General features: G+C 38.4%; 1 protein-coding gene across 3 annotated transcripts in view; it reads left to right on the plus strand.

Annotated features, from left to right (window-relative positions):
- The window catches only part of LOC126167908 (organic cation transporter protein-like), a 168,842-nt gene that overhangs the window by 72,687 nt on the left and 81,340 nt on the right, over nucleotides 1-14,815 (plus strand). For 2 of the 3 annotated variants that reach the window (XM_049920516.1, XM_049920515.1), the window contains one exon: nucleotides 10,633-10,803. In XM_049920516.1, the coding sequence (XP_049776473.1) occupies nucleotides 10,661-10,803 (143 nt within the window). In that variant the 5' untranslated portion in view covers nucleotides 10,633-10,660. Of the gene's footprint in view, nucleotides 1-3,257; nucleotides 3,300-10,632; nucleotides 10,804-14,815 lie in introns of those variants that run through there. The other variant, XM_049920517.1, reaches the window with a different exon arrangement.

Genomic DNA, 14,815 nt, shown 5'->3' on the forward strand with positions numbered 1-14,815 from the left:
TCAAGTCTCGGTCTGGTACACAATTTCAACCTCTCAGGATGTGTCACATCAGTGCACACTCCTCTGCAGAGTGAAAATTTTATTCTAGTTAAGATTTATTTTACAGAGGAGTGGAATATACAATAGTAGCATCCATTTAAAGAATTTCATTCCAGTTAAGACGTATTTCCCAAAAGACCGATAAATACAATAGTAATATCTATTTTTTTTTTTTAAATGGAAATAAGCGAATGATCTGTAATTAAAAAGCCTTTTCCCATCCTTTTCTTCTTCTCACAGTATGTAAGAAGGTAGCTTATACAGATCACTGTCCCGCTTTTCAGACAAAAACATGTTAATGACTGCCCAGGTTGAGTTCTGTAAAAGGGAATTCAAGCAAGAGAATTCCAGGATAAAATAACAACAATATGCAAAGGACAGACTGCTATTCACCACATTGAGGAGGCTTTGAATCATAGACAGGCCTAATGAAAAGGAGTACTAAAATAATTATCATTTCCTATAAAGTTCTTCTTCCGAAATAGAATACATCCACACAAGCACAATTCAGACACACATGGCCGCTGTCTCCAGGCATTGGAGCCCGAATTCGACTGCATCTGATGTGAGCACCAATCTGCTAGTGCAGTGAGGGGGCTATTGGGGAGACATGGGGTGGGGAGGGAGGGAGACAGCAGGCTAGTATAGTGTTGGAGTGGGTGCCGGGAAGGGATAGGTAGGTGGTAGAATAGTGAAGGCTGAGGCCAGGATATGTTGTAGGGAGAGTTCTCAACAGTGCAGTTTAGAAAAGCTGGTTCAAAATGGCTCTGAGCACTATGGGACTTAACATCTTGGGTCATCAGTCCCCTAGAACTTAGAACTACTTAAGCCTAACTAACCTAAAGACATCACACACATCCATGCCCGAGGCAGGATTCGAACCTGCGACTGTAGCAGTCCCGCGGTTCTGGACTGCAGCGCCTAGAACCGCACGGCCACTGCGGCCGGCAGAAAAGCTGGTATTGGTAGGAAGAATCCAGATGGCACTGGCTGTAAAGCACTCTTTAAAGTGAAGCGCATTCTGTTGGGCAGCCTGTTCAGCAATTGGGTGATCCAAAATATCTCTTGGGCACAGTTTGGCAGTGGACATTCATGCATACAGTCAGCTTATTTGTTGTCATTCCTTTGTAGAAAGCAGCACAGTGATTTATAAACCACATTGTCACTTTCACAGGTGGCCACCCACTAGATGGGTATGAGATGCCAGTCATAGACTGGAATGATAGTAATGGGAGATTTGTGTGACAGGTTTGTACCTAGATCCATTGCAGCGATGTAAGCCATGTGGCAAAGTGCTGTGAGTAGGGATGGAATAGGATTGGACAAGGATATTGCGTAGGTCCAGTGGGCTGCAGAATGCTACTATAGGAGGGTTGGTGAGGATAGTGTGGGGGATATTCTGCATTTCAGGGCGTGGTGAGAGGCAGTCAAAACCTTAGTGGAGAATGAGAATCAGTTGCTCCAGTCCTGGATGGTGCTGAGTCAAGAGAGGAGTGCTCCTTTGGGGCCAGAAAGTGGATATGTGGAAGATGGTTGGTGACTGGAGAAAAAGGCATGGGCGATCTGCTTCTGAACTTGCTTGGGAGGGTAATCTCAATCTGTGAAAGCCTCAGTGAGACTTTTGGCTTATTTGGAGAGGGACTGCTCATCACTACAGATGAGACTACCACAGGTGGCTGGGCTGTATGGAAGGGATTTCTCGGTATGGAGTTGGTCAGAGCTGTCAAAGTGGAGCTGTTGTTGGTAGGTTTATGTGGACAGAGGTACTGATCCAGCCATCCGTGAGGTGGAGGTCAACATTGAAGAAAGTGACTCTTTGGGGGATAAGGCCCAGGTGAAGTGAATGGGGAAGAAGATGTTGAGGTTGGAGAAATATCGACACTTGTCTTCACCCTTTGTCCAGATCACAAAGATGTCATGAATGAATCAGTTGAGTGGTTCAGGATTCTGGGCAGTCAGGAAGAATTCCTCTAAATGGCTGTGATTAGGTTGGCATAGGATGATGGCATGTGGGTTCCTATTGTTGTGTCACAGAGAAGTAAATGTGGATAAGGATGTAGTTGGTCATAATGGCAAGGAAGAAGTTGTAGGTTTGGAGTTAATTGGGTGTTGGGAAATGTAGTGTTCAAGAGTGGCAAAGCCATGGGCATTGGGGATGTTAGTGCAGGGGGAGGCATCATCTGCCATTCATGTGTGAACATGTTTCCTCACTTCCTACAGATTGAGGAATATACTGATTTATAATAGTTAACAACATAGTCCACAAGTGATTCCTCTCATTAGATTAGCACTAGTTTAGATGGTTTTAAAATACTTGACAGTAGGATTGTTGCTAGCTGTTTTGCCACCCTAGGTGAGAACTGAAAAATGACACCCTCTCTTTTTTACTACCATCAGTCTCCCTGATATCCCCTCACCCCCTCTCCCCTCCCCACCACCACCAACATCCAACAACACAACATGAAAATCTCCTATTATACTTTTACTCATTAAACAAGGTGACCAGGCATCCTTATTTTCTGGGGACAGTCCTCAGTTTTCATGCTTTGTCCTCTATTCCTTTAAAAATGATTGAGGTCAGCAAATGTTCTCAACTTCGAATTTTTTGTCCTCATTTTTGAAATTTCCTAAAATAATTGAAATAGGAAGAATGTGCTTAATATTTCAAATTAGAACACAACTGCATATATCAATTCAACCAAATGTGGTATCAATTACCTATTTTATTTATTTGCAAAAAAAGGACCAATACAAGTATGGAACTACTTTCTGGTGCAAATGAATTTTTCCTTCAATTTAGAAATTATGTTATACTGATGGAGACATCCTGAAGCATAAAACTATCCAATCTACATAATGATGGTGTTATTTTGTTTCTGTTTTAATTACAACATTTTGAAAACAAGGAACAAATCTAAACTTTTTCATCATCCATTTTTGTCAAAGTAAGTGCAGACTTTTAATTAGCTGTTCCATGTTTTACTTTTGTTTCTTTTTAATTTTTTTTCTCCTCATTTGTTCAATTTTTTCAGTGTCTGACTCTTAATTAAAATTTTCAGCCCCCTGCTGCCCCTAAAATTTAGCTGCCCTGGGTGGCTGCCTAATACTGCCCAGTGGTAGAAATGATCCTGATTGACAGAAGAAGGAAGGGAGATGTGCTTTAACATGTTAATGTATAACTTGTGGTTGTGAATCTCAAAGTTCATCCTAAATTCACACATTTTATTAACCATAAATGCAATTAGGGAGTAAATGTTTAGGTACGTAAGCTTAACAGTCACAAGAAATTTCTTCTGTGGTATGTTTTGTTATTGACTTTACACAATACTTTTATTGCATGCTTCTACAAACAAATTCTCTTTTGACCACAGCTTCACTGCCATGGGAGATTATCACAGGATTGAGTGAATACATGGAAAGTACACTAACAATACTGTCCATAAATGAATACAGAGAGAAAGTTTTTCAAGTGAAAAGCAGATAAAATTGATCTTTATGGTTAAAATCAAACAATGGAAAATCCCAGATGGAATGTAACAATAACAATATTATGAAAAGGGAAGTTGCTACCCACCATATAGCAGAGATGCTGAGTCGCAGATAGGCACACCAAAAAGACTGTCACAAATAAAGCTTTCGGCCATTAAGGCCTTTGGCAACAATAGATGACACACACACACACACACAAACACAATTCACACACACGACTGCAGCCACAGGCAACTGAAACCACACTGCGAGCTGCAGGACCGATGCACCATGGGAATGACGACTAGGTTAGGGTAAGGAGGGGGCTGGGGCAGGGATGAGAGGGATAGTATGGTGCATGTGGCAGACAGTGAAGTGCTGCAGATTAGACGGAGAGCATGGGAAAGGTGGATTGGGAGAAGTAGCAGAAAAGGAGGGAAGTAAAAAGACTGGGTGTGATGGTGGAATGATAGCTGTTTAGTTCTGGAATGGGAACAGGGAAGGGGTTGGATGGATGAGGGCAGTGACTAACAAAGTTTGAGGCCAGGAGGGTTGCGGGAATGTAGGATGTACTGCAGGGAAAGTTCCCATGCGCACAATTCAGAAAAGCTGGCATTGGTGGGAAAGATCCATATGGCACCGGCTGTGAAGCAGTCATTGAAATGAAGGATGTCATATTTGGTAGTGTGTTCAGCAATAGTGTGCTCCATTTGTTTCTTGGCCACAGTTTGTTGGTGGCCATTCATGTGGGCAGGCACCTTGTTGGTTGTCATGCCCACATAGAATTCAGCACAGTGGTTGCAGCTTAGCTTGTAGATCACATGACTGATTCCACAGGTGGCCCTGCCTTTGAAGGGATAGGTGATATTAGTGACCAGACTGGAGTAGATGGTGGCGGGAAGATGTATGGGACAGGTCTTGCACCTAGGTCTATTACAGGGGTATTTACCATGAGATAAGGGGTGAGGAGCAGGGGTTGTGTAAGGATGGATGAGTATATTGTGTAGGTTCGATAGATGACAGAATACCACTGTTGAGGGGGGGGGGGGGGCGAGTATAGTGGGCAGGACATTTCTCATTCTCATTTCAGGGTACTGCCCATATATGCTGATTGTGATTATGAAAATTTACAGTCTTATCTCATTGAAACTACACGTCATCTGTGAACAACACTTTTGCACTAAAATTAGGGTTGACACTTTGTTGAAAAAAAAAAAAATAAAAAAACATTCGAAAAGAGTACTTGGACAGGAAAATCAGCTGCTAATAGTGTCTGCACACACTGTAAATGGTATTGATACAGCTGGTCCTTTTGTAACGCTCACCAGACAGTCATGTGGTCAACTTTCAGTGTAGCAGCTACATGTCTTGTACTGACACTAGGCTTGTCAACTGCAGGAAGAACTGCCACCTCCCACACCAGTGTCCTCGTCCTTCTATAATTCCCTCGATCCTGAGTATCAGGCTTAAATGCCCCATGCTCCCTAAGTTGACAATCAGTGGCTTCAAATGCTTTCCTGTCAGGATACATTCATCCTTGAAATCTCTCCCGGTACAAACGTGGAGTGCAAGCACCCTTGCCGTCAGCTAATACCTACATCAAATGTGCGTCTCTCATCTCTGCATTTGTGTACACTGACATTCCACCTCTGCATTTGTGTATACTGACATTGCACAAGTCAAGTCTATGATTAATCCTACTCAGTAACCTATTTAAACTGCAATGCCAAGTTACAATTATAAAACAAAAGTTTTGTTTTTTCCTTCAATTAACCATGTCCTCTGTTTTAGAATTTGTGATGTCTACGTATTAAGCAACCACTGCTATTGTGAAACATGTATTATGTATTTTTTTAAGTTAACTAACATGTTCATATGTATAAACATGCAGACATAGATTGCAGATCTGCATGTGTAATAAGGGAGTTGCAGATCTGCATGTGTCGTCAAGGAGATAAAGTCGTTAGAGAAATTCAAATCTAAAGAATAGAACCAAGATATTTATTCATTTTTTATTGCTCATTCAGTACCACTGAAATAATTAACATATATTTATTTTCTTTAATGAAAGATAGCACAAGTGTTATTGACTTTTCTTGGACTTACGACTATCAAATGGATTTGTCTCACTTGGTTGACATCTGAATTTCTTACCTTTAATTTGAATATTTTTTTCCACTAAGGTGACTTAAAGAGTTTTGGACTCTTTGTTTTCTCCAACCAAGGACTAGTTTATTTGCTTGTGTTTAGATTCAGAAATTCATATGAGGCAGCACCACAACAGAAATCCTATCAAATCAGATACAAAATGGTTTGTCTGGCCATGATGGTCAAATGGCAACAAAATAGCATCTCTATCAGTCTAGTATAGCTAGGAAGGGATGCATTCTGTAGTATAAAAATCTCATGTTCTTGTGTTCCGTAAATGTGTTACAGATTGATATTAGTTTGTAGGCCAATAATTATGTGTATAAAAATTGCCTCTTTACAATCACTTGTTGCTTTGGTGACATACAGACGACAACTATTAGAAAGGGAGTAAGTTCTTTCACTTAATATAAAATAGAATGGTGTAGGAATCTCATCATGTCTACTTTCCTTTCCTCTGTTACGTGACTGTAATCAATTTTCTAGTCTTTGGGGAGGTTTTTGTCATTTCAGAAATCATGTGACAATTGATTTTCCATATTGAAATAATGTCACAAAACTGAATCCAGTATTTCAGACTTCTCTCTGTTATCTTCTATTTCAGTGCCAGTATGATTGCTGAGGTGTTGTATAGATAATTTTCAACCATTTACTGACTTCACATAAGATCAAAAATTATTAAGGTCTTTTTTTAAAAAAAAAATCACTAGACAAAACTTTACTTTCAAATTTATTGGAAATTTCTCCTATGTTTCCATTGCACTTATTTTGACATTTTTCAGCTTTTGCTAATCAATACAGCATTGAATTCATTTAAATTTGTGATGAAACTCTCTATATTTTTGCAGCAACTTTCTAAAATGACTATTGAACCATGGTGGGTCTTTCCAATCCCTGACAACCTAGCTCGACACATTTATATGTACATATTATTCCTCGATACTCCACATCTTCATCTCCAAATAGAATGTTTGATATTGATTGCTCAGCTTATATGCCACTCATTTCTGTCACACTTGCTAAGCAAATATACTTCCCTGCCATTTGTTAATATTTCTTGTAACACCTCTAGCCACCAATGCTACAACAACCTTATAGTCACTGGTTACCTCCTATGCAGTAACTGAATCAAAAACCTTGGGTCCAGCCTCTACTAGACCCAAATTTTAGCCCTCATGAGTGGAGTCTTTAACTGCTGAAACTAATTTTCAGAAAAGGCATTCAGAGCAGTTTTATATACCTGTCAGTGACACTTGGATTTTTTTATTCATGTGACTATGCTATTCAGTAGTTGAAAAGTTGAGGTCTTCCACTATTCTCAAAGCATGACCAAGAAATTTATATTGAATATGCTGCAAGATTTTTGGAAACATTCTGCCATTCTAACTCCACAGACAAGTGTCATATAACAACATCTAATTACTATGTTTGACCCACCTCTGCTTACAGTAAAGTCTTTTTTTCCATTCTAATACTTAACTGCACAATTCATTTCTCTTTGCTTTAATCTATCTTTTCTTCTCACTCTGTCCATGTCATCTGTACTGAAGCTTGTACAATACTTACCAATGTATCATATCTGACCTACTTTCTCCAGCACCTCGCCCTTCTTCTTTGTTTACTCTTATCCTCATTCAGGTGGGTCTGAGTAACCTGCCCTTCCATTTTACCCCTCCTCAACGTAGCCCTCTCCTGTCTCCAATGAACGGACACTTACTTCCAAATGCTAGGTAGTGTTTCCCTTTTCCTTTTATACAGCATGTAACAAAAATGTATGGCACAAATTGCAGGAGATGTTTCTCACACAAAGAAATTATGTTACATGAACATAGCATAGAAATGCTTTGTTTCCATGTTACAACTCATTTTCTCCAACTCATTAATCATGGGAAACACACATGAACAGAACACACCAGCATAGCGCATGCAACTCTTTCTCACAGGAGATGTTCGATATGCCTCCTATGGGCATTGATATATGTATCAATCCAACATCATAGTGAACCTCAGATATGCTGATGTATCCCTGGAGTATTGAGTATGCTTTACATCTTTCCATAATAACACAGGCATGGAGACTCTGAACATCTTGCACTGGGGTTCCATACACAAGAGCTTTCAAATACCCACACAAATAAATACAGGCAAGTGGTCTGTCTTTCTCTGTCACCACACGTGTCACTTAGAAGACAACAGACATTAACACATAATTGAGGGGGTGGTCCATTGTGCATGAAGTACATGTTTTGTTATATAGCTAAAGGCACATCTGCTGACAGATAAAGTAAATATTCTCTATGAAATTATGATAACTTTGTCCATTGAACCTCAGTGGAAGAAAATGAGACCCTACCAAGCAGTCACCAACAAAGCCTGCCCAAACATTGGCATAAAGTCTTTGTTGATGACTTGCTTCAACAGTTGTGTGGGGACTGACATCTTCCATATGTGCCAATTGTGAAAATTTACAGTCTTATCTCATTGAAACTATGCCTCATCTGTGAACAGTGCTTTTGCACTAAAATTAGGGTTGACACTTTGTTGAATAAACCACTTGCAGAAGAGTACCCGTGAAGGAAAATCAGCTGTTAATAGTGTCTGCACACACTGTAAATGGTACAGATACAGCTGGTCCTCATGTATCACTCGCCAGATAGTCATTTGGTCAACATTCAGTAATGCAGCTACTTGTCTTGTACTGACACTAGTTTTATTGTCACAAGCATGAACTATTGCCTCCTCCCATTATGTGTCCTCATCCTTCTATTCCTCTGCCAGTCACGAGTATCAGTCTTACATTCCTCATGTTCCCTAAGACAATGATCAATGGCTTCAGACATCCTGGAAATCTCTCCTGGTACAAACGTTGAGTGTGAGCACTGTTGCCATCAACTAAGCCATACTTCAAATGGGCATGTGCCATTTCTGCATTTCTGTAGACTGCCATTGCACAAGCCAAGTCTATAATTAACTCTAGTAGTAATCCGTATGCTTGCAAGGGCCATACTGATTACTGGAACAGTTGATTTTCCCTGTAAACAAGAACTGACATATGTCACACAGTAACATGGACATGTAGAAGGGTCATCGGTGGTGCAAAACACAAACTTATGTCACAATGAGTGCATGTTCCCCATGTTCTTGTGTGTTTCCCATGATTTATGAGCTAGAGAAAAATGAGTTGTAACATGGAAACAAAGCATTTCTAGACCAATATCCATATAACATAATTTCTTCATCTACATGCGAGGAATGTGTCTTTCAATTTTTATTACACACTGAAGATATTTTCATATTTGGAATCTGCAATAACCTGCTAGATTATAAAGGTTTTTGCAGCAATAATTATGGCACCACCTACAGCCTCATCTTCCTTGGCAATATATGTTCCAGCTGTAGTTTAATATATCACTGCTGTTAACTTCTGATCACATTGTGATCCTGGCTGTTAGTAATTTCAACTGGTATTAAGAATAACTGGTTCTTAACAGTAGTTCTAGAGGCCAATTCATGAAAGGTTTCATCACACTGTGCACTGCCACACTGAGTCCACCTCTCCTTCAAAGCATAACACATAATTGTGTATGGATTCAGTCGCCGAGGCAATAGAAAATTCTACACCAGAATCAACCAAAGAATTGAGGGCTTTAATTAAACCAAATTGGGTAGAATGCTCCCAGAACTTCTTTTGTTAAATGCTGCAATGTAAAGGCACCTTGACTAAAACTTACAGGATCGTCTGTTTTGCTTTACATAGTGTATTTTTATTTCATTCTTTCCCATACATATGACAACCTCTATTCACTTCTGGCTTATATAATGCTGAAACAAAATAAACTAGTTGTTCTTAGTGAAGTGATGCTTGCTGTATAGTTTTGTGTGTGATGACCATGTTTCTCATAAAATGTATATCCAATTTATGTAGACTTAATATACTGCAATTACGTTTGTATTGGGTGACTGTCCAGAACAATAAGTTACAGCCAAAGTGACAAAAAATTCACTGTGTCGCAGATAAGTAGACTGCTTCTCTCAAATAATACTGTGGTTGTTTGCAGTTCAATAATGGTTCCAGATAGTATTAAATTTACTCTTTGACATAACAAGATTTTGTCCTTATTGTATATTCTTTGCTACTAAGATATATTTATAGTATTCCTTAATTTCTGAATTACAGATTAAAGTACCCTTTTCTCTTCATAGCACATCATATTGTATTTCAAATGGTATTACCATTCTACATTCAAGTTTGTTTATGATTACTCTTTTGCCTCAGTTAAAATATTAACTAAAGGAGACACAGAAATAAAATTGAAATGTATAAACTTATTGTGGTTTAGTGTCTCCAGATTAAAGGAAGTTTGTCACATATTTCTCTCTGAAAGATTAAGATTAAGATTTGCTTGTTGATGGTATTTCAGTTATTCTTAAAATTCCACATTGCCTATCTTGTGTCATCCATCTGATTCTTTCATAGTAGACTGTCTCACATGAGAAACAGTTATTTTGAAGAAATAATAATATTTTCCAAGAGCATGACCATAATGACACCAGCAAAAAACACATATTATGCGTTCAGGTTTTAGAATTACAGTTTATTTTTTAATAGACAGTGGGGAAAAACAAGTTTTGTAAAGGAAAAGAATTGAAAAAGTTAGAGACAAGAATAGATTATTGAAGTCAGGAGGGAGATACCGTGTGAAGAACTGAACATTCAGCATGCATCTCATGAATCTTAGCCTGAGTCTTTTATTCAGAAGCTAATTATACTTTACATTATTTCAGCTTTAAGTGGGGTTCTGGGTGAGAGAATTTTAACAGGCCAGTTTTTAATTCCAGAGTTTACATTCTGAACAATTAACCTGCACCTGAGTGCAATATTCAGTACTTAACTCCTCACAAAATTTTGTAATTTTCTTCTCTGTTAATTAGTGTTTGCATTTTAATTGTGTTGTAAATATGTTCATTTGATTACAGATTTATCTGCAAGCTACAATAAACAGTTATGGCTTTTGAAAACCTGTTTCCATATCTTGGACACTTTGGTCGCTATCAGAAGAGAATCTATGTGCTTCTATGCTTGACAGCAGTTACAGGAGCTCTACATAAACTTGTAGGAGTTTTTTTGCAAGCTAGTGTGAATTATCGGTATGTACTATTTTGATGTTTAATTGAATTTTCGATTGCTTGACAGAACATGACAACAATATTAAACAGGAAACACTTTCTTGGTGTTCTGCAAAATATTATTTATGTGAGTTTGAAGTGACTTTTGAATTCTTAAGCCTTTGTCTGGTGACAATGGTGTAAGAAGCCAAAAGACAGTTCATGATCTAATAAACAATAGTTTGCAGAGCATTAGGAAATGATTTTTTATATGATATTTTAATACTTGCATAAAACTCACTAGTGCATGCAAATCAGGGTAGGGAAACATTAACTCACAATAAATCATAGAAAGAAATCAGATGAGGAAATAGTAAATGAAATTAGTCAAGTCACTGTGATGTAGATTTCATGAACTACATTCCATAGTAAAACAATTATAATTATATGACAATAGGTAATAAATAGTGGCAATGTAAAGTTCTGGTAGAATGTAAATAACTTAGGAGTAAAGTTAACAACTCACTGAATAGCAGAGGAGTTGAGCCGTCAACAGGCACATAAACTAGACTGAAATCTTCACTAGCTTTTGTATGAATTCTTTTTTGAACTATAGTATGCAGCCGAGTACCCTTACTTTACTTTCCATGAACCCACATCCTTTTCCCACAGGAAATCAGGGAAAATTTTTTGGCTCCCAATCCCTCAAGCAAAAGCCAGCCTAATCCCAACACTGAACCTTGCCTCTCCCAGTTCATACCACTATTCAACAACATGGCACCATCCTCTGTCAACCTTTTTATGGGTCATTTGAAGAAAATCTTCGTAGCCTCCCAAAAGATCTTGACCAAGTGCCAAGACACTCTATCCTCATTCCTCCATAGTCTCAACACCTCTCTCATTTGCTTCCTCAGCCCAACATGCTACCTATGTGGATATTGACCTCCACTTTTCTGGTGGCTCCATCTTTACTTTTGTCTATATAAAGCCCACCTATAATCAACATTACCTGCATTTTGACAGCTGTTACCAATTACACACCAAAAATCACACTCATACAGATGGGTCACCCAATGATGGCAAAGCTGCAATGATGAGAATTCCCTTGACCAGTGTGCAGAAGGCTGCACTAAAGTCTTCGTAGGAAGGCACTATTTTACAAACCTAATCCACAGAAAAAGTTTTTGTACCATATCCTCACAGGCCTCAAATCCCCTCCACCAAGAACCAATTGCAAAGGAGCATCCCCCTCATCCCTCAGTATAATCACAGACTAGAAAAGGGCTTCAACTATTTATCATATGACCCAGAAATACAGAACATCCTAACCATAATCATTTTCATCCTTCCTAATGTGGTATTCAGTTATCAACCCAATCTACACAGTATCCTGGTCCATCCTTGTGCCACACACACTCCCAATCCTTTGCGATATCACTCATTTGTCTGATATACTCACCCACTACATACTATTCCTGTCCCATCACAGCCTCATTCTGTCCAACTGAAGCAGGGTCACCTGTGAAAGCAACCATATCATATAGCAGTTGTGCCTCAATTTCTATGCAGAATTTTATATGGGTGTAGCTGCCAGCCAACTCACCACCCAAATGAATGGTCACTGCCAAATTGTGACTGAGAGCAGAGTTGGCCACCAAATGGTGAAATATGCCCTTGAGCACATCAAGCTAGGTTTCAACAGCTACTTCACAACCTGCCACCCCCTGCAAATCCACCAGTCAATGTCATCTTCTTTGTGTGCCACATGAACTAATTGGTGCCAGTGCCAGTGTCACATTCCAATCACACCTGTTGCCTCCCTCCATGTCATCAGCCATCCTTCCCAAACCCTCCCTCCTGCTCCCTGCCAGACCGAGTAGCTGTTCCCAAATCACCATGCCTGCTTCCTACCTCCTTTTCCCAGGGATTGATCAGACTGATTAGCTGTTGCCAGATCACAAATCTTGCTCCTGACCCCTTTTCCTCATGATTCACCAGACTAAGTACCTGTTCTGAAATCAATAGTAAAGTAATGTCATTTTTATTTGCATATGTATTTTATGATGAAACATATAGTATCATGTGGGGTCATCTAATGATTTTAATAATCAGATTATGGCCACAACTAAGTGAAAACAATGACTTTCAGGTAAGGTCATAAAGGAAGAAAGACATTAAAGAAATAAAGAAATAAATTCTCTTTTTCCACAACAAGAAATATGTTATTATCATACAACAAATGTGGTATCAAGCGAATTTATATCAGTTTATTTCATGTCCCATATAAGTCAATAATTAACATTGCTGCACACAGAAAAGAAATGTTTACTTATCAGCTAAAACAGAAACAAAAATTGTTGACAGATTACAAATAAAAAATTAAAAATACTGATATCGAATCCTGAGATTTTAGAATTTTCAGAGCAGTTCCTCAGTCATTTGAAAGAGGAAATAGTAAATGTGAAGCCCAGGTAGACAGGGGATTGAAGAAAAAATGCACTGTGAATCCTTTTTCAGCGTAAAAAAGCTAAATAAAGAAATATAGAGTAGCAATTAATTAAAAGGCAAGATTCAAACTATAAATTTTAAAATAAGTTTTAGTCTATGTTGCAAAACTTAAAAGGTGTCTGAATTTCCAAAATAAATCCATTTAAGTGTTTCGACACAGTATGCTGTACCTCTTCATCAGAATGGATTTTATTACCATCCAGCACTTATTTAAGTTGTCCAAATATGTGAAAATGACTTCGCGAAAGGTTTGTTAAGTTTTCACAATGTGGAAGACACTCATACTCCAGATCAGTGATTGACTGTTGCAACTCTTGTACAAGTCATATGAGTCTGTGGATACCATGCTGCAACAGAATACTATAGACAGCAATCCATGTGATTTCATTCAGTTTCTTGGTGAAGATTTTTTAGGAATTCTAAGTGTGATGCCCTAATGATAGTGGTTCATTGCAAAATATAATGCTTGCAATATGGTGCAAAAAATTCAGAATAATCTTCCCTGCTGTTGGCTGTATTTGAAACTTCCAGTTTGTGTGGTGAGGAATGACTAGATACTTTACTCACTACCTTCACTCCTAGTTGATGTTGGTGGACCTAAGTTTCATCCCCAGGGATTGTTGTTGAAAGGAAGACATCACTTTCTTGTTTAGTCTGCCACAGACGTAAAAAGCCACCCATTCAGTTCAAGTGTCAGCTCGCTGGCCACCCATCTTACAGACACATTTCTTATGACATTTTTGTGTTCGCAGTATACTTATTGTACAAAAATACATTTGCACATACTAAATCAATAATCTATCAGCTGCCTTCCATGAGCAAGGAGGCTAGAGTCTGCACAGGATATGGTGCTGATGCACAGTGATCAGTTTTCATCCAAAGTGCTGGACAAGATCATTCATTTATTCAGAAGGGGAGGCCAACACTGTCCACCATCTCTTGGCTGGTCAGTGATGACAGAATCAAGGCATACATCCTGCAATCTTTCTAAAATGATTTTACAATCGCTATTATGTTAAAAGAATTTTGCTATACTTGTAGCTTTGTATGTCAGTTTCATGATTATGTGCCCATCATTTCATTAGTAGTCATAGTTATTGTGATATTTACATGGCAGTAAGACACTCCGCAAAATTCAAAAAAGTTTGCAATGAAAAATTGGGGTTGCTATGATTTTGCATTTGGTGCATATTACATAATATGTTACTACTTATGAAATTTAGCTAACATATTGAATCTTTCTTTAGGCTTGTATGGAAGTCTCTGTCTTTTACCAATCTTGACAACGCTGATCTGACGTAGCACACTCATTTGTGATCATGCCATGCCAGTGATAAAGCCAGAATAAAATATCCACAACATACCTTATATTTTATAAAGAGTGTGAGGTACTGAAATGAGATTTTGGCAAATAATAGCCTGTAAAGAGGACAGTATATTTCTGTATGGTTATTATGCAGAACTTCATTATCTGCCATGTTATTCCACTAACTACAGACTTTTCTGATGAAAGAATGTAATTTTTAAGGACCATTGATCACTAGTT

Source organism: Schistocerca cancellata, chromosome 1 (assembly GCF_023864275.1).
Source record: "Schistocerca cancellata isolate TAMUIC-IGC-003103 chromosome 1, iqSchCanc2.1, whole genome shotgun sequence".
Lineage (NCBI taxonomy): Eukaryota > Metazoa > Arthropoda > Insecta > Orthoptera > Acrididae > Schistocerca > Schistocerca cancellata.